This window comes from Varroa destructor, unplaced genomic scaffold (genome assembly GCF_002443255.2).
Source record: "Varroa destructor unplaced genomic scaffold, Vdes_3.0 BEIS01000006.1, whole genome shotgun sequence".
Taxonomy (NCBI): Eukaryota; Metazoa; Arthropoda; class Arachnida; order Mesostigmata; family Varroidae; genus Varroa; species Varroa destructor.
Window position 1 is genome coordinate 28069117 of NW_019211459.1, and position 25245 is coordinate 28094361.

Below are 25245 nucleotides of genomic sequence, written 5' to 3' on the forward strand. Positions count from 1 at the left end.
TTATATACGTGAATTCCAAACCAGCTCAGACCTTTTTGCGGCTAATCCCTAGAAAATCCTACCCTCTTATACAAGCTCTCCTCAAGCAGATTTAAGAACTTTCCTAGACAACAAAAATGTAAAATCGACGCGTAATTACGTTGTTTTGATCCGCGCAGAGCCAGTCACTCTTTTTTTTTTCGATATTTCGCCTCGAATTATTGCAATTGTTCGAAGGACAACATCCCAACACCGGTTGGTCTTTAGAAGTAACTCGCGGGCGGCTGTAGAGTGGAAAACGAATAGGTTTTATAATAGGATTCGCTATATCTGAGGTGTTATAATCGTGCCTTATCTTTCGGCCGTCTTCCAAAAAACCAGCAGAAAATCGATCTTGCACTTCAAAGATTACTATAATAGTGCGAATATTCTAAGAATCATGCAAATATATCTATTTACGTATTATTCATTAGAATATTCTTGCCTCTACCACTTTCTTGAAGGTATGTTTTTGCTTTGATTTCCTTTCTGTTCATTTTTAACATACATAACAAGTTAACATACTCAAGGCAGTATTCATATCATACAGTTTACCAGTAATATAATTGCTATTGCGGACCTTACCATTTCATGCAGACTCGACATCTTAGCTACACATAGAGAAAGAGCCCGCTCGGTAGTGCGTGTGTCAAAAAAAAAAAGTGTCAAATTATATGTAGGTCTATGACAACTTAGGCAAATTGTATAGCAGATTCTGGCGATATGATAAGAATCAACGTAACGGAAAGCTTCAGAATAGTTGATGAGAGTGGATTATCAAATTCAAAGTGAATTAGTGATGTTTAGTATAATGGCGACAAACGATCGTAGCAAACTTATAACTAATCAGGTGAACTGTAAGAGCAGCTCGTAATGGCCGTTGGGGTACAGTTTAGGAGCATTCGCTGATTTACAACGTAGAGGCGCTTTTCAGTACTAAGGTACAATTTGGGTTCACCTTTTTGATAAACATGTTTATTCTACCAATATGAAAATGAATTCGGTATCTATAACGGTTAGCTGAAACAACAGCAGTAATAAATCAAAGATACAACCGTTTCAGCATCGATAAGGTCACGCTGGAGAAAGATGTATGCGAGAATTTCGAATTTACTAAGAACTAAACTTGGTTGCTTTGAAGACATTTGGATGTCACATACAGTAGTAAGTACATCAAGGACAGCAAAATAAGTGGGAAAGTTTGTTACAAAATACCATGCCACAAAGCGCCTTGCAATTACGTCGTACATGTCAAATCTGAATAAATACCTTACGTGCAGGGATACTTACACAAAGAACGGTTGCGCAAATCGCAGGAATACTAAGACTACTGCCAAGAATTGTGATCGTCCTCCCAAGAATCGACACAACTTTTAAAACAGTTGATTGTGCATTCTGAGTGTTGAATCGTTGGCTGTACAATAAGCTTTATAGAGTTACTTTCTTTCTGGACATTCTGTCTACTAAATATTTGTTCTTTCATTTTCTCTTTGAAAGATGTGTCACCTTATTTCCAACGTTCCCTGAAGATGCGTTTATACCGCACGAAACCACGAAAGGTCGTTAGTAAACACTGCGTTTATACCTGTAGTTGGGAATTTCCATCGTTTTCTAGTGTTGTACGTTTAGCCGTTTCAAACTTGCAATGATAGGCCCGTAGTGTTAAGTAATATGAAAACATTTGATTTTAAAATACTCAAACGTAGTTTTCAGCAGTCATAACTGAAGAGCTCAACCGCTTCTGTATATATAAGAAACATTGGAAAGAAACCTAGACGAGATTTTTAATCGGTCGTATGAACATCTCAAATTTCGTAATCATAAAAGCAAAAACGAAATATTTTTGCACTAAGTATAGGGTGGAATAACGGAGCAGGTTTATCCTGTCAATATAGTATCGACCCTACACGGCATGGCATTGTGAACCCAATTAAGACAACCCGACAACGACTGTATGAATATAAAACAAGAGTTGGTGCTTATCAAACTAAGTTGATCAGATCAGACTAAAAGAAAAAGAGGATCACAGGTGGCCAATAACCTGTCATCGTTTGCTAAATATGTCCATAAATAAGTACGTCCAAACATTCTGCTGTTATGATTTTGACCTAATATCTTTTAAACAAGTAACGTCTCAAACTATATGGAGAAAGAAACAACCTTCAAGTTTATTGAACCTTGCTGTTCATATGCATATCCATATATATCGTATATAGCCGCATTCAGAGTATTGTACAACTTTCAGGGCGTTTCTGTTCCTATGTACACAAAATGAATGATTTCAGTTAATGGCTTCCAATAAAAAGCGCGCCCTTGCTTTACTTTCTCCCTTCCTGTAGTGCTTTTTATCAATCCATACGTAATACATGTAAACAGAATCTATATAACTGAATCAGGCGCGCGCCTCTTCCAAGCGGGCGAACGTGCTCTTCTGTTTTCTGTTGTTATTGTCGGCACTATAAGCCACAGTTCTTCTGTTTTGTCGTCTCTGTAGCTGCTACTTAACTGATGTCTTGAAGTTCAAATGTTCCTCGTGATGATCACTACTAGGCGACACGAAATAGATACACTATGAATCACAATCACCCAATCAGTCAAGGAAACAAACAATCAATCAATTCATAGATAAATCTACAACCAAGCCATGATCATCTACCAACAGTGAAGAATACCTCTTAGACCACTCGTCCGCTACCCCTTACCCAGGCAGCGGGCGAGTGCCTTTCTAACGAGAGCCATACAGCTGCGTAACCGACCCATGTGCTTCTGTTGTCTGTGCAAAGCCTCCGATAACTGAAGCAACAGGACCAAGTGCAAAAGCTGTTACTTCTGCAGCTACTGTGTCCTAGTCCTTCGCCATCATCATCATCATGATCACCATCTGCACACTCCCTCATGTCCTATCCCGAGACCACCTGCAAATCGGCAAAAGGCCACACAGTGGTGTCTCTTCCGTCCATCCCTCCATTTGGCTACGCCACCAACCAACCGCTGACTGATTACGGAGAATCATTCATCGTCATCAACATCACTAAATCGTTTAATTGATATTCCACCTGTTTGTTTTCTATTGGTTGGTGTTGTTAGTAGACGATGAGCAGCATAAGCAGCGACTTCTGTTGAAGTCATTAAAATTTGCGACTCCACTCCTGTTTCTCCTCCTTATTTTTCTTCGTCTAATAAAAGTCTTGTGGACTACCGTTGGAGTATGCCACCGTTGCGTCCATATAGCCGAATCCACATAACTATTTTTTGGGGGCTTTTTCATATGTATAAATACGTAGAAACAATATAAGATTTCCACACAACTTCCAGAAGGCTTACTTGCAGCAGTGTACGTCGAGCTGTGTAAAATGTTAGTGCCGCGTTCATTTGTTTGTTACGTTGTTTGTGGCTGTACGTGTGTGTCCGTGTATATATATACTTTTCTGTCTATCTATATTGAGACTATTGATAGAAGGTGTCCCGCTTACTTAGCCTTGAATTCGATTACAAAAACTGACCTCCACCGAAAAATCAGGTCAGTTTATGAGACGACGGTTTCGATTACGACGGTCCTCTTCCTTTTGCTGAAAACATATCAAGCGAAACACAAAACAGCGTTATTTTGCAATTAGGTTCATTAAAATCTGTGCCTAATCACTACCAATAGAAACATGCCATCGCAGAAACTTCAAATGAGCTCCACTACTTGAAAAAACCACTTCGTTTTCCTTATTACGATTACAGCGTTATTGTATTCTTAAACCACTTGAATATCTACCATAATACCTATAGCATGCTCGTGAAACAGTGTTTTACCTATCTATATCACTTCGATGTACAAATTGGATTACAAACATAACCGTTATCCTTTTTCGAAATGATCCCATATCTGTAGTATATTTTACTTTTTACGAGTTGTTTTTGGGATTTAAATGTTTTGACTATTGTGATAGTGATCACAGGACAGGTGATTGCGATAGTAGATGGTTGTACCACAATGAAAAATTTAAAAACCAGGTCTTGTCCGGTCCGTTGCTCGCACGCCATAAGGTTAACGCTATTCGCCGAATTAGTTAATGCGACCTTATTTTTTTGACTAAACCTTCATAACGTGTACTATTATTTACAGCTGTCTCTATGTCGTAAGTGCTCACCTTTTCAGCGCGTATTTTTGCCCTCTCCAAAGCTTCGGCCTCTGGAAGTGGAATCCAGTAGATATTCGGCGTAGCTTTTGTTTTTCGAAACAGATCTTCTAATCGCTTCGCCGGCGCGGGCTCCTCTGAATTTGACTGCTGTCGGTGCTCAGGTTGTTGTTGGTGCTGTTGTTGTTTAAGCTAACGGGTTCGAAAAACAGGAAAGGTTAAGATGGCATAGAAATCGAAAAACACATATCTAAACGGCGCAGATTTGGTTCTTTATCAAAAAAGCCGCTAGTTATATGGTGATGAATCTGATTATACATGGAACAAACATTTGTTAGTTTCAGAAGGACTTTATAAACGATACACCTAAAAAGGCTTAAGAGCTTGGTGACGTTTCCTAATTTGAGAAATGGGAAACGTCACCGGATATGTAAACATTTTCTGATAAGGCTATTGAAATAAATATTTAGAAAAAATCTCTCAGGCTTTAGTAGTACTGAGTGTCTAGGAATTTATTAATTAAATGTTTGTACTATTTTTAAGCCCCTAAGTTTGACTTCAACGAAGAATCTAACTTTCGATCTTACGCATTACCTTAGGTAAATCCCATTCACGGATTTTTTTGGTAGCAACGGGTTGGGACTCTACGTCTGCAGCAGCTGCCTTGCGTCTACGTGACTCCTCGCTGACCTTTTTATCTTTATCCTTATGTACGATCTCAATGGTCTTACGAAGATCCCCATTGTCTCTTGTTTCTTCAGACGGGCCCACAACTATCCGGGTACGTTCCTTAGTCACCTCCTTTACTTTGTTTTTATCCTTATCAAGATTGTGAGAAGAGTCTCGCTGCGCGGGAGGTATCATTCCTGTTTTTGTCTGCTCTACTTCTTTTTCCGTAAGAAACTCGCATTTAATCGTCTGCAATATTACCATGGATAAATGACTTGCTTCATTATATATATATATATATATAAAATTTTTCCTGGCCACAATACCTATGCACTTATACCCCGCTTGGAGTCTACTTCTATTATCTGTCTCAAAATAAACGCTTTGGGTACCTTAGGGCTGCCTTTAGGCCAGACGATGTTATGCAGTTCCTCACGAGCTTCTCTAGATGCTGACTCATCTGTAAATTCCACAATAGCCTTGCTTTTAATGCGGTCAAGCCAAAGGTCAGAAATAGATCGTGCGCCTGCGTGTGTTACCAGATCGGTTAGTTGACTAAGAGTAAATGGTCGCACAAGGTTGAGCACGAGCAAGTGACGCCCAACAGGTAGGCGTGGCGGAGTGGCCGCATCCCGTGGTTTACGTCTTGTCGTTTCCAATTCAGCCCAATTGGTGGACCCGAGTGCCAAACCAGCAGAAGGCAGCTTTGTTTTGCCTGCTTGATATCCCGAGTCCTTCACCGCTTCCTTTCCGCTATTGTCCCCTGGAGTATCATCGCTCATTGAAATGTGTCGTGCCCGTCGCCGATCCTCCAATTCGGGGTCGTTGGCAACGCTTTTCTTGGTATCTGCTGGTGTCTCCTCAGGTTGACGTTCCTTTTCATTAGAGCCTAAATTGCCCTTATCAGCGGCCAACAGACTCTGTAAACCAATATTGATAGTCTTATAAATGCTTCTTATACAATTAATCAAACATTGGTTAATTAAGTTAATTAGTCGACTAGAACTATTAGATTTGTGCAAAATTGTAGAACCATCTGTATTTGTTTATTACCTTCTCGTAATAACTTTTCGTTTACAGACGGCCAGGTTTTATATACCGTTAAAAAGTTGTTGTTCTCAAAAAAATTAGGTTTGTTGAAGTTACAAAGCTTTTAAAAACATATATTTTACGTTTTTGTATTGTCGAAGAGTTGTGGAATTTACAATTTGTTCCACTTATAGTAAACACTTTACAGCCAAAAAATATTGGCGTATATAAAATAGCTTGTTTCAAAGATGACTCAAGGGTATTTTTACTGATTTTGAAAAGTAAAGATCGGTCCGCTCTTCAAATTGAAGATGCCATATTCGAACATCGGAAGCCACCCTTGCATAATACTCTTAGCTAATTAATCTGCGTTATACATGTCACACCTAACCTGCCTTGTCTCGACAATTACCTGCTTTTGATAAAAATGCAAAGAAAAATGTTGAAAATTCTAATTTTTGTTATTAGGTATGCCATGATTGAGGCCAGCCACTACTTGAAGGTGCAATGTTGTGATTAGTGCATGGTCAGTACGACAAACTGTTATAGTAATGGGGAACTTTTCGATGTTTTTGTAACACTTAACTGTCATAAACGAGGCATGAAAAAATGAAAGCCGTTGACATACAACGTAATATTTTCCTATTTCTTATGTGTAACCTAGTGCTTATGTGAAACTAGATCATTGAAACGCTTACCTTCGTAGCTTCACTGATCACTGAATCCTTTTGGTCGATGGTATCCTTTTTGGTGACTTTGGCCTCCATCTCCTTGCTCAGTTCCTTTAATGAATCGGTTGTAACAATGGCCTGTGCATGTTCTTTAGATGGAGCTTTTTCTGCTAGTTTACCCCAGCGATCTCTTGGGCCCTCTAAATTCTCCTTGTCTTTATCAGGGCCACCTTCCTTTTCTGCAGGCCAATGATTACGACGTGATGCGCGCCTCTTTAGCATTTCATCGAGAGCGATGAGCTTTTCGCTTGAAACTATGTCCTTTGAGTCCTTGGAAGCGCTTCCATCATCCCTCAAATTCTTACCTTCCCCTTTACATGACGGCTCATTCGTACGAGAATTCTCATCTTCCTCCTAAAAAGTTTCAAAATTTTTATCATCTTGCACTTCAACATAAGCTTGCCCAACCCATAACTGAAAGAAGTATTTTGAAATTGATCAAAATAAATAATACAAAAAGTACAGAATGAGGGTAAGTGATTGCAATGAGAATAAACAAATCGATTTTTCTGACCTTAGCATCGTCATCATCTCCATCAAGGACCTCGTCATTCTGAACCTTCAGTTGTAGTTCGTCTTCAATTTCAAAATCAAGTTTCTCTTCCTCCACCTCCATTCGAAGCGCTTTTTGGCTTTCAGGGACGATCGGCTTCGAGGATGATGCTTCAACTGTATCTTTGTCTTTGTTACTAATTTTTTCATGTCGTTCCTGCAATTAGAAAACCTAGTTATTTCAGTTTCCCGTTTGACTTTATTATTGCCCTATTTCAATCGATTGTAAGCCTGATTTCTGCTCAGATTTCTGAATCAATACACCAAACTAATTATATCTTTGGGACACTATAATTTTTATGATAGTATCGCTTCAATGCTTGGACCTGCACTGCGGACGCTGTGGCTGTTGTACAACATGTCCTTCCCGCCTTACGAGGGCCGTCGAGGAATGTAGCCTACTCTTAACGCAAGAGAAGGTCGCCAGCAGAATTTAACCCTACTTATGAGGTCAATTTTTATCTGCCCCATCACCGCGTTTCATCACCTTTCATAAACTACTACGAGTTTGCTTATTGCTCTATCCAGCGTGTAACATTAACGGTGCTACTGAAGTACACTAACCTCACTAAGACGCTTATGCCCACGACTAATCGGGTCCTTCTTCGCTTCTTCTGCCCGTTTCTCCCTTCTTTCCACTTTGTCGACGTCCTTTTGTGGATGCGATTGCTTCCGCTGCTCTTTGGAAGAAGTGCTGCTGCTGGCATAGCCAGCCATGCTGACCTGGTCGCCGGCTTCATCCCGCTGATCGTTGCCTTTACCGCTTGTGGCCTCCCCATCCAGTGGCTCTTCAGTGTCCTCCTTTGGAGTGCGGCGAGAGCGCGCTGAAATAGGCCGCAACAAAAACAGTCTTTTTCAGTCAAACATACAGCATACAGGCATTCATGCTCGCCATTTCTTAAATAAAATAATATTTGCCAACGGGTTATTAAATAAGGGCGATAAACGCACGTTCTCTTTCTCTCTCATTTAATTGTAGGTTGAAAGATTCATAGACCTTGTAAGCGAGCCAGACGAATTTATAATGGATTTATCTCACACAGAAATGCACCCTAAACTGGCTATCTGTTGCGGTGTAACAAACTGGTCAAAACAAAAAAGACGAAATACAATAGCTAATTTATACGATTCTTATTTGAAGTTTTTCCACATACCTCTCTTCGTAGAAGAGGAATGATGCTCGCTTTCGGTCTCGCCTTCGCGTTTCTTACGGCCACCACCACGGCCTTTTTCCTGAATAAGATTCATTGAAACTCGTTACGTGATTCAATCTCAATCTATATACGCAGGAAACGAGTACGTGTACACATTAAAAACTGTATCATCAACTAAGGTATTTGTTAAGAGTGCTTAAACTGCATAACCTGGCATATATATTCTTTCGAAATAAATCATACCACTGCTTCAAAAAAAAATAGTATTACTGTGTATAGCTCTGCGCGTGTAGCACAGACTAGTTTAAAGACTCTTACCCAATAATAATTAGGAAACCCATTAGAAGAAACATACGAGATTCAAATTAAAAGTACGTAATCAAATTACCATAAGAAGCCTGAGATTGTAGGTATACGACTGACGTCATAGAACCCTTGCCTTCAATCGCTATTTTACTTGCTAATTATCTTTGTAAGACTTAGGTTTGCAATGATTAAACGAGATAAACTGTCTCCGTTTCATTTCAATACTATTAAGTGCATTGGATGAAACAGTGGACGTTACCGGTACTGAAAGAGTGACGTCGTTAAAAATGATGTTAAAACTATTTCTTAAATAGACCCTTCTGCTTATACCCTGTAATGTTATTACATTAATGGCTGCCTGAAGTACTATCAATAAAAACTTTCGATGCGCAGTTCATTTTGCCGATAGAGAAGAAAAAACAGTAGTGCATGACTACACAAGCAGCACATGAAAAAAACACTTCAAAACTGCGTGTATTCACAAAGATCTGGGAAACTCTCAATGTATGATGATTAATGAAAGACAAATAGTGAAATACTCATAAGCCCAGTCTATCCATCACGTATAGTTGCACCAGCAACTGGGCTAAAGGCAAAGTTAAGATTTCTTTTCTCACAACAAAACCTGTCTGATTTGAAGTAAGTGATTTCCCAGATGTCCTAAATATTGTACCCAAGGAAAACAAGCAATACAATATCTATCATAAAGGCGTATCTCCCAGCCGACTGCTGAGGACCTTTATCACTACTTTGAGTTTTCAGCAGTGAAAGCCTTCAAGGACAACCTTAGGAACTGCGAGCGAAAATCTGCAGTAATCGATAGGGAATGCTTTGTTTGGGTGCGATTAGAAACAACAAGTGGGAAAAAATGAACCATCTAAACATACATGTCATCATGAGCCTGATGTAGGTGCTCCACATACGGAAGAAATTGTGCTAGATATCTCACTCATGGCTTCACTGCTGTCCGGCGAATCTTTAATTTCAATAAACTCAACATGATTCGTATAAGCCCTATAGCGCAAAGTGTTCTAAATGGTTATATATACTAACTTTTATACAGGGGTATTGTGTTGGTGACTTGTGTAAATAAAGTTTTGACTTCTACTAGCGACGGTGAATAAATGAAGCTTGATTGACTCGGCCTAAGCGCTATTTCACACTAAATTGGTAAAACAGAGAGTTACTAGTGCGAGTATGTTTTCATTTATCTGGTTTTCGTGAGAAAAGCATACGTCGAAATGATAGGGCGAATACACTCGATATTAGAGACTCACCGTTCCAGTATAATCAATGGATGCCACACTAGGAATGAAAAATGAGTCTTACAATTTGTTACATGTATAAAAAAAGGTCGGTTTCACAAGCCGAGCTCTAACTGTCTTCCTGACAGTTAGAGCTCTGCAAAAGTTCTGCCGTATATAATTTGAAATCACAAATTAATTTCGAATGACTTACATGATACTGTGTAATTATAAAATCTAATATTGTTTATGATTTCTCTAGGGCAACTTTATAGATACCTACGTCTGAAAAAGTTACAATCAGTACACAAAAGGTTTGACAGGAAAAATTTACCTACCGTTATTTCCTGTGATTGCTGGGTATTCTCTCCGTCTGATTCAGGCGTGTTTTCCTTCGGTCGAGGATTCTCCTCCTTCTAAAATGTAAAGTAAAAACGCAATTTGAAACATCCTTAAGAGGGCAAATGGTGTGCAGCAAATGTGTTTTTAAATCCTCGCTAGCGTCTGCGATATGCGTTGCCGAACGTTTGGAAAGCTTGCGGAATTATATTGAAACAGCACGTCCGTTTCTTAATTTTTCTACAAATGCCTATAATATTCATGCCCTTTTGCTTTAACTGCTAGTTCTTTTAAATATTCAACATTTGTCGTACCCTAGATATTTACCAGCATTCCATCCTCTAGCCAAAACGTTATATCATGTGAATATAGATACTCACTTGCTCCGAATCCCTATTTTCGTGCTTTCGATTCCGTCGGGTCTTTTTTTCTAACCTGTCTGACGTATCAAGATCCTAAAAGATGTCACAGATTAATGAAAAAATTCGTATGACGTCTCTTAGCTTTCATGCAGTTAAAACATCTCGTTAGAGAGGGTAACATACATTTAGAAATTTAACTATTTAACAAACGGATTCATCTAAAATGATTCCTTTATTTAATGGTTTCGAACTGCTCAAAGTGTTCTCAATGTAACAGACTATAACGACGAGTTATAAAAATATAATCTATTTAATGACACAATCGTTGAGATTGAGAACCGTATAGATATATATATAATCACAATTAAAAAAATTCAAGTAAGAATCTTAAGCATGGTGACGATGTTACAAGGGGACAGAACCTACCTGACTAGGTGTGTCAACGTTCTCAGCATCTTCTGCTTTAGTAGTGGTCCGTCGAGATCGTGTGGATCGGGCCATCTTCGAAGGTGAATAAACCCCAAAATTAGAGCGAAAAACGTTAAAGTAATGTAGTGATATTCGCAATACCATGTTAATTTGCCTCATTTCAATTTTTCGATTTCGGATACTTTCGGTTACACTCAGTAAATAACGACAATGACTATACCATTAATGAGTAATGGAAGTCTCATTTCAGTTATTAGAAGCTAGACATGTAATTTACCAATCATGTAAATTCGAGCCATTTTACATGCATAATATAAACATATGTTTCAAATCGTAACATTTGGTGGGTGACTGTTGCTTTTTTTTTTGATATATAAATAGATATCTGGAGTGGTTTGGGTTCAAATGATTCCACTTTATGCGCCAATCTGAACAACACAAGCTCAATTCATACCACAACAGGAAATAAGAGATTAATGCGCGATTTTGAGAAAAAGCGATTAGAGGTTTACATCTCTCAGCAGTGTAACATGCTACTGTCGCAAGCACTTCGACAACTCTGTCCTTCAGGATACAAATAAATGAAAACTGCTTTTTCAGTAAATTTGGCTGTTAATCCCCCTATACTGTGAAGAATTTACTAACATTTATAATACGCCTACAGATTCAGACTGTAGCTCGTTTGTAGCTTTTTCATTCTTGGTTGTTCATTAAACTAATTCATACTCGAATACATGCCCCCTAAACTACAGATTTAACGTTTTCATTTAACTTCACAAAGATTTTCTCCTGCATAAATTCACACTACAGCCATACATACACACTAGTGGTCGGATGCTATGCGACTATAGGACTCTTTAGGTGACTAAATTTGTCGCATTGCTCCCAAATGTTGGACATTACTATGGTTTTTTTATTACTACTTGGAATAGATGTTCTATTCAAAGCGATTGCACGTACCTTGATGGCGTTACAGTAGCTTAATAACGGGTAGCCAACAGTAACCTCTCCTGATGGAATCACCGGTCTTCAAAGCAAAAACCCGTGTAGGAGTGACTCTTTAAGAGCAGGAATAACGTAGTAATTAGACTATACCACGAGCGATGTTCACAGCTACAGCCAATTCACGGTGCTGGTTATTATTGTTATTATAGAATCAATGATGAGATGAACGCCACCTTCGATCTGTACTCGTCGTCAAAGTTCCGCTCTTTTAGCAATGCGGCCACTTTTTTTCGGAACCACTGTTTCGATGCCTTTGGCCACTTGCGAACTGCACAAATAAACATCGATAATGTTGGGGAACACAGTTCCTATGATGCAGCAGGGTTGTCTGCTCACTTCTAATGCTAATATCGACACTGCAGCAAAATCAACACTGGTCGCCCAGCTTTGCTTGCTCGTTCATAGACAGACACCAACATTGGCGACCACGCACACAGACTCTCAGAGATTCATTATTCAACGGACCAATTTCCCAACAGCGCGGACATTTGAAATAAAGAGTAAGGCTGCGGTTAATTCGGACGAGAGTTAAAAATGGCTTAGCTGATTCAGAACCTGCAAACATTTATGTAAATGTTTTTCGTGTTTACGTTCGTTAACTTACATGAGATGTTGAACTAGCTGCAACGAAATGCCTTCACCTAATTTATAAACAGGTTAAATGATGAATAAACCCTGAAAAAATCTATGGACGCCATTTATTACAGTCACTTCAGGAAGTTTTTTCAAATATTGAGTTTTGTTTAGCTGTACGTTGACGTTAACTTGCAAGGCAGATTTTATTCTAAGTCTCTTTTGCACATAATGATATAATAATCGACGTAGGACAAGTACTGAACCTGAGCTAGAACAATATTGAATGAAAGCAAGTATCTTATGTGCTTATATGGATACTATCTAGGTCAGTATCATACAGAACTGTAAGACTCGGGTTGCTCCAGAAGAATTTATTATGCGTATATCAAATTTAGTAAATTGTATTATCAAGGCTAAACCTATAGTGCAATAGGGCTTACCATAAGCGGAACTAAATTGGGTGATGCGTTAATGAGCATCCCAAGTCTGTAGATACGATTCCATATACCTTGCAAATTTTTAACGATAAAGAGACGACAATTATAAAGCCGCTAGTCACTATTAAGTTTCATATACAGACATGTCTTAGCTCGAAAGTGGCTATATCTTTATTGGCGGCGCTCGTTATGTTCCTAGAAAAAAGAAAGCTGTTTTATACCTTTCCATATTTATCAGGTTTAAAGGTGAGTTCTATTTAGACTTTCGACGTTGTTATTTACCAATGCATGCAGGATCTTTCTCACCGATGCGATTTTACTATATGGAAAGCTCTCAGCATCGAGCGTTTTTAATCATGGCTCATTATTTTTGATAAGATTGGTAAGAGGCTCTTGACAAATTTGTGACACCTATAAAGATTTTAGAAAAAAATGTGTTGGACTGTCTGTAGATAGTTTAAAAAAAGGTACATGTTCAAAACTAGCCGCATTTGATATGTAAATAAAAGTGTAGTATTAAATGATGAACGAATTAGATTGCCAGTAGCAGACTGAGAGAAAATCGGCCAACTCAATCAGGTCTCGTAGAATTATATTCTCTTTGCTAATAAGCTTCATCTTTCGCTGCGCAAAAACGCTTGTGGTATTTTTAAAAAACGTATTTACCATCTATTTCCACACAAATAAACTCGGAATATTGAACAAACATTTATCGTATCGTTTTGGAGAGGACCTTGGGAACTGCAAAACTCGGTTTTTCTAGTTGGCATTTTCAATATAACATCAAGAACAATGCAATGATGCAAAGTGCGCGTAATAGTATCTGGGATTAAAAAAAATGAGCCGCAAAATATCATTGTGATAAGAACATGAAGGTACAATTTATGATAGCATGAGATTTTCTCATGCTATCGCAAATTGAGATGAGTCATTTTTAAATAAGCTCGGTAGTATAAAAGGTAAAAGGTTGACCAAAAGGGGTAATGAGGTTGTCTCAGAAAATAGCTTATATATATATATATATATGAAGAAATCTTTTCGATCACTTGATTTATATTTGTGTTGTCCATTAAGTGCGATAATGAAAGATACAGCCATAAAGGCAGCAGACTCCGTCGCTTATAAGCTTTAAGTGTTTCACGGATTTTTTGTTCGCATTGTAACTATTTCTGTCATTTGCTCTTCGAGGGCAACATTAAGTGCGACAGAGCTAACTTCGCCGTCCGGACAGGAGAACGAAAAGGCGCTGGGATTCTTGTTGTCGTTTCCGTCATTACGTTATCGTCGTTGTAGTCGTCTGCTGGCTGTCAAGCAACCGATCGAACCATCGACAAACACATGAGCGGGACAAACAGACACTACGAAGCAAGCATGATACAGACAGGCAACGACTAACAGGCCTGTGATATTCAATCGCCAGTAGACGGGCAGCTATCAGCCTCCAGCCGGTAGTTGGTTCGGATTTTGCCGCTGCTGCGCCGCTGTGTGGTGGCCGTCTGCGTGCGACAGGAGGCTGTGTGTTATTCAGTCATAGCAGCTATTTGAAGTGCTGGTTGTTGAGCAATAGCTGTTACGTAGGGAGCGGTAGCATTAATAGAGCGTATACGGTGTGGAGACACAGACAAAGCAGCAGTTAGGGGGCGTGCAAAAAGTTCGTCCATAGATCGACCTGCCATGGTAAGAAGCCGAAGAAGGACATTCTGAAAACAGCGAAAGTGTGAGGTGTGAATTGATAAAAGGAGAACCAGTCCGGCAAGTGAACGAATTTTGCTGGATGTCATAGCACTCCGCTTTATAGTCTCTAGCGAATTTTGTGTATTTTTTCATCCATCTCAACACTGATCACGGACTCTACGCTAGCAATTACTGATTCGTTCCATCGAGTGCGGTTTCGGGTCTATGATGATATTGATGATAATGTTATGTATCCAATAGGGAAATAGTGTGTTTAAGAAATAAGTGGACTACTATTGACGGAACGTTTTCCCGGAAATATTCCAGTTAATGATCATAAATTTGCCATTGAACCTCAAGTTTGTGTTTTGCATGGAGAACCGCTTCGCAAATAGAAACAGTGTGTCCATAATTTTTATTGCCTTAAATATCTAACATTTGACTATTACAAAATAACTGTTTAAAACTTAGATGTCACTTATAAATAATTTTATAACATCCACAAATACAGAATGCACAGGGACACAATATACGACAATCTATTCCTAATATCTATTTTTAGGTAGCTGATTATGTAAGCTGGACGCACTTCAAGTACGAAATAATTCAATTTAGACCCGAATTTAAGGCGTATTTGTGACGGAATAAAACTCTCATTCCACTACACGAAGCCTGCAATGGAACATTGAGCAAAAAAGAAATCTTTTAAACGAAGCATAAAGGGCGCAAGCTGAAAGTTTAACCAAGTATGATTAAACGAAGCATAAAGCTTTGATAATTTACTAATATTCGAACTATAAATGTATTTTGCAAATTATATTCTCGTTTTTAATATCAATAAAGGAAACAAAACATCAAATAGCTTTATTTTGATCTGTAAAAACTTAGGGTAAGCGTACAGGTTATTATTAATAACATCGCAGTTGGCACTGCATGATCTTCAAAACGTATTTTCTTCAAATTCTCCTTGCTGTACATACGCCACCGCTTACCTAACTAAAATGCTTGCAGATAATCTCTGCCTAATCATTTCATGATTTTGACGTCTTATTTCTTGCTCAATAGTCGGTTTAATTCGATCATTTCTCACGAGGCCTTGTAGGTCGCACGCTCACATTTAGTGCCGTACTTTAAATGACAACTAAGTGAGCGGAGCTAGCATGTCTAATGAAAACTTTAACTTTTATAGGTGAGTTCTTTTATTCGACATGTCACTAGGCGCCTATGAGAGAACATATTCAATATTTATTTTCATATGCTTTTAGATTAATTTTGAAACAACGAAGCATACATTGATGCTTTACTATTACTGGAAATTAAGGAAATATATTACATTGACATAGATTAGTACAGAAAAGATATTCAAATAGAAGAGTTTGCATTAAATACAACATACATTCATTTACAGTACACAAAATTAGGTACTTTGCATAGTCTGATAAATACTCGTTCTAATGTAAATTATAAGAACAATTATTTGGAAAGAAACAAACAATTTATTTAAATATATAAAAGAAAAATTCAAGATGAACCACGTCTGATAGACAAATGAACGAAATTGAGTATATGCAGTTGCATAGATGAAATATTTCCGAAGGTGTGTATTACTAGATGCAACTTCGATGAAAAATGAGAGAATCGAACATATATATTTTTTTATATATAGATGTGTATTAAGCGTATCGATTCGAATCGTGTAATCTGATAATGCCAACACGTGACGTTAAGTTAATGAATCATTTGTCTCTACCTGCTTTTGAAACCATGTAACAGCCCGCAACCCCGTTGACTCCGGGTGAAGACCAGGAAAAACTTCTGGACGATGCTCTTGCAGTGGTTAAGGTGCAAGCGTTTCAAATGAAGCGAATGCTGGACAAGGATAAGTTGATGGAAGCTCTTAAGCATGCCAGTACGATGTTGGGCGAATTGCGCACCTCGCTTCTTTCGCCCAAGAATTATTATGAGCTGTACATGTTGGTCACTAATGAACTTTGCCATCTTGCCATTTTTTTAATGGACGAAATCGACAAAGGAGTGTATAAGGGTCGAAAAATGAGCGACCTCTATGAGCTGGTACAGTACGCTGGCAACATCATTCCACGTCTGTAAGTACCTTATTTGTTTACACTTAACGAAAAAACACTTGAACAGAAAACATACGAAGACAGATATGACACCATATACAAGAATATATTTAATTAATTCACCAGGAACACAACAAATTTGCGCTGTGAAAAATGGTACATGGCATACAAAGAATTGTCTCTGCACTTTTGTAGACCTTTGTATAATCATATGCATCTGATAGGTTTGGCAGGTATACCCAGTTTTGAGCTGTGTACTATTAATGGTTTTTTGCACCGTTAAGGTTAACATCATCGCGAGTAACTACAATCTTAATTCACCTACATGGAGTGGTGCAAGTCTAGACCTGTTCACAGCGCTGATACACTATTTTCGGTAATGCAATAAGACTAATAAGCCAAATATTTCAACATAGAGTAACTGAGTTAGTTGATTGAATTGCTATATTTCAGGTATTTGCTTATAACAATGGGCTTAGTATATATGAAGGCACACCCTGCTTCTCGCAAGGATATTTTAAAGGACTTGGTCGAGATGTGCCGCGGAGTGCAGCATCCTTTGAGGGGTCTATTTCTTCGGAATTATCTACTTCAGTGCACACGTAATATTTTGCCGGATTCCGACGGGTAACTGAAGCCTACTGTATTTCACTACTTCGGTGTTCTTCTGCCTTTTAATTAAAATTTACAACTATCTATAGCAATAAGTAATAATAAACGACATTTTGCAAAAAGTCATAGTTTCGTCCCGTGACACAAGCTATTTGAAATCAGTTAAGCTCCAGTGAAAATATGCTTATGTTAAACTTTAAACTACTCTCTAGTTTAGCCTTTTGTACACGGTAACTTAATGAAGGTTCCTAACACAGTGCTGGTCTTTATGCGGAATTGTTTACGAGAACATTTTATCTTTTGCTCATTTTCCGAGATAATTCTTCAGATTGTTGCTAGCATAAAGGGCATTCAGAATGTATATAAGACTCAAAATGGACAATGACGGACGTCTCTCTGCTTTCTAAACAAGAGCGTTATTACGTATCTATATATCACTGTAATATACTTGAATGTACAGTTATGTTTTCGTGCAAAAGAGCCCCGCTTTCCGACGGGAATTAGTTTAACTGAAGTGTTATGATAAATTAATAGAGTTGAAATAACGGCGCTCTTCTTATTGTAGAACTAGCGAAGAACCCGAACAGCAACATAGCGCGCTCTCTCCTGACGCGAAGGATGGCTTGTTGATGTACACACGAGAAAGCGAAGTCGGCCTTCCGGGTAGTGTGCGTGACTCGGTCGATTTTGTTCTTGCGAATTTTGGGGAGATGAACAAACTCTGGGTACGGATGCAACATCAAGGCCATTCTCGAGAACGCGAGCGTCGGGAAAAGGAGCGCCAAGAATTAAAATTACTAGTCGGCACCAATTTGGTTCGGCTGTCACAGCTTGAAGCTGTTGATCTTGATCGTTATCGCAAGGTGGTATTACCAGGAATCCTGGAGCAGGTAGTGAGCTGCCGCGATGCCATTGCTCAAGAGTACTTAATGGAATGCATCATCCAAGTGTTCCCTGACGAGTTCCATTTGCAAACGCTGCAGTCGTTTTTAAAAGCTTGCGCAGAGTTACGTCAGCAGGTCAATGTAAAAACCGTCATTATCTCGCTCATTGAACGATTGGCGGCATATGCCGTTCGTACTGATGGACCTGGTATTCCAGCCGACATCGCGCTCTTTGAGATTTTCTCGCAGCAAATTACAGCTATTATACAGTCTCGGGAGGACATGCCGGCTCAGGACATCATAGCTCTTCAGGTCGCACTTGTTAATCTGGCTATCAAGTGCTACAGGGACCGAATCGACTACGTTGACCTTGTGCTCAACAAGACAGCTGAGATTTTCGGTCGCCTTGGCATTAAAGCAGTGCAAAGCGATACACCCGTCGCGAAGGAGATGTTGAAATTGCTGAAGATTCCGGTAGGTATCACAAGATATGCATCATAAGGTTTATATATGTTTGAGATACCTTCGGAACTTATTCACAAAAATTATCAGTTTCTATTGGTATAGGCTTCGCTATGTGCTCCGAAGCACACACCCTAGTGGGTCCTAGAAGTAACAAAACGGGAGATCCAGTTGTCACCACAGGCACAACAGAGACGTCCACAGCCTAGCACAGAAGTAAAGGGAGTTGCTTTAGTTCACAAATACTTACTGTCAACTCTTATGTCAATATACAAACAATTCTTACTATTAATTCAAGACTGAAGCCAAGAAGTACTATTTAAAGCTGTGATGTTAATGCGTCTGTGCTCCGGGAGCAAACAATTAACATTGTATTTCATTAACGTTTCACAGGTCGATACCTATAATGACGTGATAACGCTGCTAAAACTCGAAAATCTGGTTAACTGTCTGGACATGTTAGACGTGAAAGGCCGAAAAACCATGTCTATTCTGATAGCCAACAATGTGATTGACAATGAAACGAAGCTGTCCACTGTGGAGCAGGTGGAAACCGTTCTGTCAAAGCTACTGCAGGTCCTTATCCAAAGCGGTGATGAAAGCCTTGACTCGGTTGATATCGACGATTTCGTTGAAGAGCAAAATCTAGTAGCCCGCCTTATTAGTTTGATGCAAGCGGATAGCCCAGATGATCAGTACCTCATCCTCAATGCTGCTCGAAAGCTTCTTACAGATGGTGGAGCCGAGCGTATTCGTTACACGCTACCTACCATTGTTTTCCAGTGTATGTCTTTTATCAATCAAACGTGCATTCTATATACGTTTTTATTACGAAAAGTAGGAACAACATAGGTTTCGAAAAGCCCCAATAACCATAGCTTGTTGCGCTGCCATTATACGGCGAGACTGCTACAACACATATATACATGTTTGTGTGACGCAAACAAGGCCGTTTTTTAGACACTGAATTTTGCTAGAAAAAAATTCATATTCGCTCAGACGTACTAAAATGTATTCCTCTGCTGTTCTCGTTTTTATTTCTCAAATTCAGCTCTCCAACTAGCTAGACGCTTCTATCAAATTCGTAAAGAAGATGAAAAGTGGTCGAGAAAGGTGGCAAAAATCTTCCAGAACGTCCTTCAGACAATTGACGCCCTTACCAAGGCAGAGGGTTGCAGTGCTGAACTAACACTGCGTCTCTATCTTGAGGCGGCACTGGGAGCTGATCGGATCGCGTTTACAGACCATGACACCGTCGCATACAACTTTCTTTCTCAGGCGTTCAGTTTGCTCGAAGAAGAGGTGTCCGATTCGAAAGCACAACTGGCAGCTGTGACGCTCATCATTGGAACGTTGCAGCAAACGTCATGCTTCAACGAGGAATCGCATGCTCCGTTGCGTAATCAATGCGCACGGGTCGCTGCAAACCTACTGAAAAAACCCGACCAATGTCGCGCAGTGTCCACATGCGCCCACGTCTTCTGGTCAGGACGAACAAACGCCGGAGATGAGGTAACTCCGACATATGAAGCTTATAGATAACAGGATGTTATTTGCAACAGTTTCCATTACAGTGATTGTAGTATTGATTTAGCTTAGCAAAGGAGAGGCTAATGTCAGATGAAGCAATAGGTTAGGCTTTTCAATGATGACATTTTATAAGGTGGTTCGCTATGAAACGGGATGAACATTCATTTCATATCGCAGCATGGCGCTGTTTTATAATGGTGCGACGTTTCGCGACACTTTTTGTGTGTTCGAGATACAGTTATATTCTTTTAAATCTGAAACCGTTCACTCATCTCCTGGAATTTTAACAGGCAGGCTGCAGTAAGTCATGGAAAAGGAAAAAACTCAAACGGTTAAATTAGGTGTTCCATCTTTGAACTACAGCGGCAGAAACAGCTTGCCGTATAAACACTGTATTCGGAAAAGGATTCACTATTAAAAAATACTGGGAATTGCTACTTTGAAAAATTTTGAACCTGAGTTTTGTTCAACGAAGACAAATAGTAGAAAGTTGTAGTAAGAGTCGACCCATCAATGGTATTGGCACTCAAGTATGCGAAAAGAGCCCACTTGTTCACCTCAGTTAAATCAATCAGGCCAGAAGGTTGAGCAAACGAGTGCCGCATGATCTGAGCGAATGACAAGAATCTCACGCTTCAACAGTGACTCATTCTTGCGTTGAGTTATGATTTGTTATGAAAAATTGATGCTCCACGATTATCGCAGACAGTTACATCAGTGCGTGGATATAACTGGACTGGTAAGGCATCAGCTTAAAGGAAATGTACAGGGACGAAAATTAAGGAAGTCTGTTTGGTGGTCTAGTGTAAGTGTTATACATTACAGCTTCATGAATCACCGATTATGGCTAAAGTGTGCTGTCAACAATTTAAAGAGATATAGAGAATACTTTGCCTTAAAATTACTTAACCATAGAAAAAACAAGTACTTGCATTTAAGTTACAGTCCTTTTGTCATGAACCATGCTCGCCACTCCTTCAAATTTGCATTTTTATCGAAATACTGACGATTCTTTGAAAAGTCGAAAATTATCGAAAAGTCCCGCTTTTCCTAATTTTTCATACCCCAAACATTTCCAGTAGCGGGACGGATCAACTACCATCCAAATGGGAGCACGTTATAGATAAAAATGGTGTATACTATGATCGAAATGAAAAAACTTAGTGTCCACTACGTAACGTTTCATACTAAGAGACCTAGTATAATAACTTCATATATTGTTGCTGGTGTTTCAGTTGCGTGATGGCAAGCGCGTAGCTGAATGCCTAAAAAAAGGAGTCCGCTTCGCATCTCAGTGCATGGATAGTGGTGTACAGGCACAACTGTTTTGCGAATTGCTAAACAACTATATCTACTTCTTCGAAAAGGGAAACGTCGAACACATTCGAATCGACACACTCAATCAGTTGATTGCAAAAATACATGAGCTTCTGCAAACCGCTGATAAATGCGACGAAGTAGAGCAGATCCAAGCACATTTTGAGCGGACCCTTGAGCGGTTACAGATGAAAAGCTCTGAGCCAATTTATGAAGGGCTAACGCTTTGATATAAACATGAGAACCTTCTTATTTCGTTTCCGAAATTTTTGCATCATACAGACACACGCCTATACAAACACGGTACTGAATGGAGGTTCGTGTTAGTCTGGAAAGCTTGGTAACAACGACCAGATCTAGACTAAAGATTACAGCAGCGCTCCTGTACTCTAAACCATAAACCCATTCTTAATTGGACGAAAAAGACGCCGGGGTAATGACAAATGACGACCTAAGATAATGAAAACGATATGTAAAGTGGTTAAGTGACAAAAGTTTTAAACATTTGACAACGAAGCTACCACAGTCTTTATAAGTGACTATCGTCATTATTTTTTCAGTGCTATGATAGTAGTTTTTTTTTTTGTTTCATTAATCCTGCACATATAGTTCTCCATCAAGCTAATGATATACAATAAAGGGTTTATGTGGCTAATTGCGGCTGGAGCAGCTGTGTATTCGGAGATTTTAAGTTTACTTATTTCCATAAGTAATACCTTCATTTGGAAACAATAAAAACTATTGGGCCTTGCTGTTTTACCAGGCTTCCAATTGGGCTACTCTGCTCCAGATGATTAATGATGTTGGAGGTGTATATTTGGAATAAATGTTGATATGCTCAATAATGTACTGTATCCTTGTTATAACTTGAGGTAGATGATTATATATATTATTCTACCGCAAAAACTTCTTTAAATGAAGGAGCTTAGCTGAACAAAACACGCTGGTGCAGTAGAGTACATTTGAACAGATCACATTAAAAAAGTAAACTAATAATTTTAACTATATTTAAGAATGATTTTTGTAAATCTGGTTGAACACGACGTATAGCAGGTGATACTGAAGAAAACTACAGAAAATATAGGCACTGCATATCGACAAGGAAGGTCCCAAATTAGAATAAGGGTCTTAATTTACGCGGTAAACTGGTGAAGGTTTGGGTCGAAATTCACGATCGAAATCGTTTTCTAAGTTGCACAGAACTGCTCTTATGTTAGGAGAAAGCGCACAAAAAAACAGCTTCTCATTGACTCTGAACATTTTGTCTAGCGCCGAGCAACAGGTTCCCACATTGAGTCGATACGGGTGCCGAACTGGTCTTTCCATTTCCAAAGCAGAGAAAAGAACGGGTAGTTTTATGAGATACGCCTGAGCCTAAAGCGAAGTTTAAAGCCGAATTTCTGAAAAAAAAAAAAAAAATTATGATTTGCATTTGGTGGGTCTGGAAGAGAGAGACTGGGACGGTCAACAAGCATCTGTGTATGGCCCAGTTTCGCCGAGTGAACGAAGCTATCTAACTGAAATGGCCCGATAGGTAAAGCATCCCTCTTCACGCCATTGTTAAGTCACATACGGCAAAGATTATGAAGGCTTTTTTTTACATTCACTAGGGTTCGCTGCGACGTTGCTGGTGCTTTTATCGATCATTGGAAAATTCAATTCCGTAGAGAATCCCAAAATTTTCTTAAGCGAGTTCTCTAACGCCAGATTTAGAAAATTTAGAAATAGATAGGCGAAAACGGATAAATAAATTGATTGAGAAATAGAAAAAAGTCGCAGGAATAAGAAGAGTCGTAATAAATAAATTGGTTTTTAGAATTCGAGTGAATCTCTGCACTTCGGTTAAATGGAACGGAAATAAGTTACATTTTATCTTAATAAATATATATTTAGGATGTTCTGAGCCGAACATCAGCCGAAGTTTTGAGCGAAGTCAAAATATAGTATACCTTTGATAGCTAAAGCTCCTGAGTTTATCTTATAATGATAATTTTTTAACTTACTTAACATTAATCTCATGTTCGTAGTCCTTAGGATAATAGTAATGTTGGTTTATTTAATATATAATAGCGAAAAATTCGATGGATTGTGTTACTGGAATTGGAATGAGCACACTAAAAACATACAACTCATTAAAATAGAAACTTGACAGAACCCTACTAAATACTAGTTAATATAAAATGAGCAGGAAGTTGCCGGACACTTTCAGTATTCCCGGAATGAGTAAAAGAAAAGTGAGTTTCTGTGCATTTTTTTACTGTTATGTTACCGCAGCCCAGTATATTTAATCTGCACTGTACAGCAATGTCAATCAAACCATAGCCTTGCATAATTCAGCGTGATATTTAGCAATCACTTTTCAATAGAGTGGATTGTTTTCGGCCTTATTTTGCACATTTTGGCTTTCGTGTGGACTCGCAGGAAAAATCGAGAGGAATCAAATCAGAAGATCCGGATTTCCACTCGATGTCTCTGCTCCTTAGGGAAATCAGCCGGCCTGGAAACATGGTTTTAAAAAGAATCCTTATTTCCCGTGCTGTGTGGCATGTTTTCTTACTTGGTTGAGATTAAAAGCTTTTTCGCATCCAGTGTTTTCATTTCGAATTATAAAAAGATTCGCAACATGTCACGATAAACATCCATCGCCATTTTTGAAGAAAAAACCCAATGATACCTTTGCTCTTCAGCCGCAGTTCACGGCGATTTTTTGTGGTTGAAGCGTTTACTTGATACTTAACTTTAGGTTCTCGGAGTTCCTCATTTGTTTTATTAAGTTTTGTTCGTACAGTTTTGTTTACTGAGATCCAGCTATTTAAACAGGAAGTTAGCTTTATTGGCAAACTCTTCACTTTTATCATGCTTTTCCAAAAATAAACGCTGCTCCTAATTGCAGCTGCACCATCACTAACTGCATCCGCTACTACATTTATCGCTCAAAAGTCTGCTAGCTCTTGTGTGCTTACAAACACAAGGTATAGAGACGAAATCGGTCGGCGACTTCTTACGTACCCTATTAGCGGTCTTAGTTGTGAAATTTTCAAGGCGGGTGTATCACTCCCCTGTGCCAAGGTGCTCTAGTACATTCAGTTCAGGCTTTGTCAAAGAAAAGCGAGCAGTAGTCATATAAAAATACGCAAGATGTAAAGATACTCCGTTATATTAAGCACTTAAATAATTAATAAAAAAGTAATAATAATTCGTGGCAAACAGAAGTTGAAAAACATTGCTATCGTAAAATATTTCTAGTGAGATGGGCCCTTATTTCTTTCCCAAATGCATGAGTTGTTTTTTGGAAAAGTAGCACTTTTGGGAAAAGTGTTTTTTTTCTCTAGTTGTGTAGGTGCTGAAAGTCAGGAAACGGCTGTCGCTAATTCTTGCTGAAATAATTGTCTCGCAAGTCCTGTGTTACTCAATTTGCAGTATTGCCTATAAGGACAAGTCAAAAAACAATCTAGAATACTCGAAATTTCCCGAAATCAAATTAAACTCGAAACTCTAGGCAAAAAATCCCTACATTCATTTTACATGAGAAGCAAATTGACGCGATTTGAGTAAACAGTTTTTATCTTAGACTCGATTTTAGGTATAAATACACCTTAGATTCAGCATTATTAACATAAGCTTTCTTATCGGAACACGCGATTCGTTAGCGAGCACACCTATGTTATTTACGTACTAAATGTGTAATAGAGAACAACAAAATG

The 25245-nt window shown here is 38.8% G+C and overlaps 2 protein-coding genes and 1 long non-coding RNA gene across 8 annotated transcripts; 2 read left to right on the plus strand and 1 right to left on the minus strand.

Moving 5' to 3' along the window:
• The first annotated feature begins 264 nt into the window (after nt 1-264).
• On the plus strand, nt 265-2487 carry LOC147755070 (uncharacterized). The gene is made up of 2 exons (XR_015330577.1): nt 265-482; nt 1082-2487. It is a non-coding gene; the product is annotated as an uncharacterized LOC147755070 (long non-coding RNA).
• Nucleotides 2161-13063, minus strand: LOC111252813 (uncharacterized). 2 transcript variants are annotated; one of them, XM_022811307.2, is made up of 13 exons: nt 11921-13063; nt 10958-11032; nt 10550-10624; nt 10169-10246; nt 8281-8359; nt 7691-7950; nt 7089-7283; nt 6542-6928; nt 5207-5734; nt 4740-5063; nt 4158-4337; nt 3522-3587; nt 2161-2933 (listed from the first exon to the last, which is right to left on the minus strand). In XM_022811307.2, exons 2-12 carry the CDS (start codon nt 11030-11032, stop codon nt 3540-3542), a joined length of 2229 nt encoding a protein of 742 aa, XP_022667042.1. In that variant the 5' UTR covers nt 11921-13063; the 3' UTR covers nt 2161-2933; nt 3522-3539. The 2 variants fall into 2 exon arrangements, with proteins under 2 accessions (XP_022667042.1, XP_022667041.1); XM_022811306.2 differs by having other exon boundaries at nt 3492-3587; nt 11921-13061.
• Nucleotides 13064-14211: 1148 nt separating this feature from the next.
• Nucleotides 14212-22390, plus strand: Vps35 (Vacuolar protein sorting 35). 5 transcript variants are annotated; one of them, XM_086993505.1, is made up of 7 exons: nt 14212-14730; nt 16426-16757; nt 17190-17363; nt 17914-18706; nt 19088-19478; nt 19746-20206; nt 21460-22390. In XM_086993505.1, the coding sequence occupies exons 2-7, from the start codon at nt 16510-16512 to the stop codon at nt 21769-21771; spliced, it is 2379 nt and encodes a 792-aa protein (XP_086849631.1). In that variant the 5' UTR covers nt 14212-14730; nt 16426-16509; the 3' UTR covers nt 21772-22390. The 5 variants fall into 5 exon arrangements, with proteins under 5 accessions (XP_086849631.1, XP_086849632.1, XP_022667039.1 ...); XM_086993506.1 differs by having other exon boundaries at nt 14212-14700; XM_022811304.2 differs by having other exon boundaries at nt 14212-14655.
• The last annotated feature ends 2855 nt before the right edge of the window (nt 22391-25245 follow it).

Coding starts and splice junctions, on each gene's coding strand:
- LOC111252813 (XM_022811307.2), bottom strand. CDS start 11,032: ATGGCCCGATCCACACGATCTCGACGGACCACTACTAAAGCAGAAGAT. Junction 10,247..10,549: donor AAAATAGGGATTCGGAGCAA/GTGAGTATCTAT, acceptor TTTACATTTTAG/AAGGAGGAGAATCCTCGACC. Junction 5,735..6,541: donor TGATCAGTGAAGCTACGAAG/GTAAGCGTTTCA, acceptor ATTGGTTTACAG/AGTCTGTTGGCCGCTGATAA.
- Vps35 (XM_022811304.2), top strand. Junction 17,364..17,913: donor ATTTTGCCGGATTCCGACGG/GTAACTGAAGCC, acceptor TTCTTATTGTAG/AACTAGCGAAGAACCCGAAC. Junction 18,707..19,087: donor TGAAATTGCTGAAGATTCCG/GTAGGTATCACA, acceptor AACGTTTCACAG/GTCGATACCTATAATGACGT.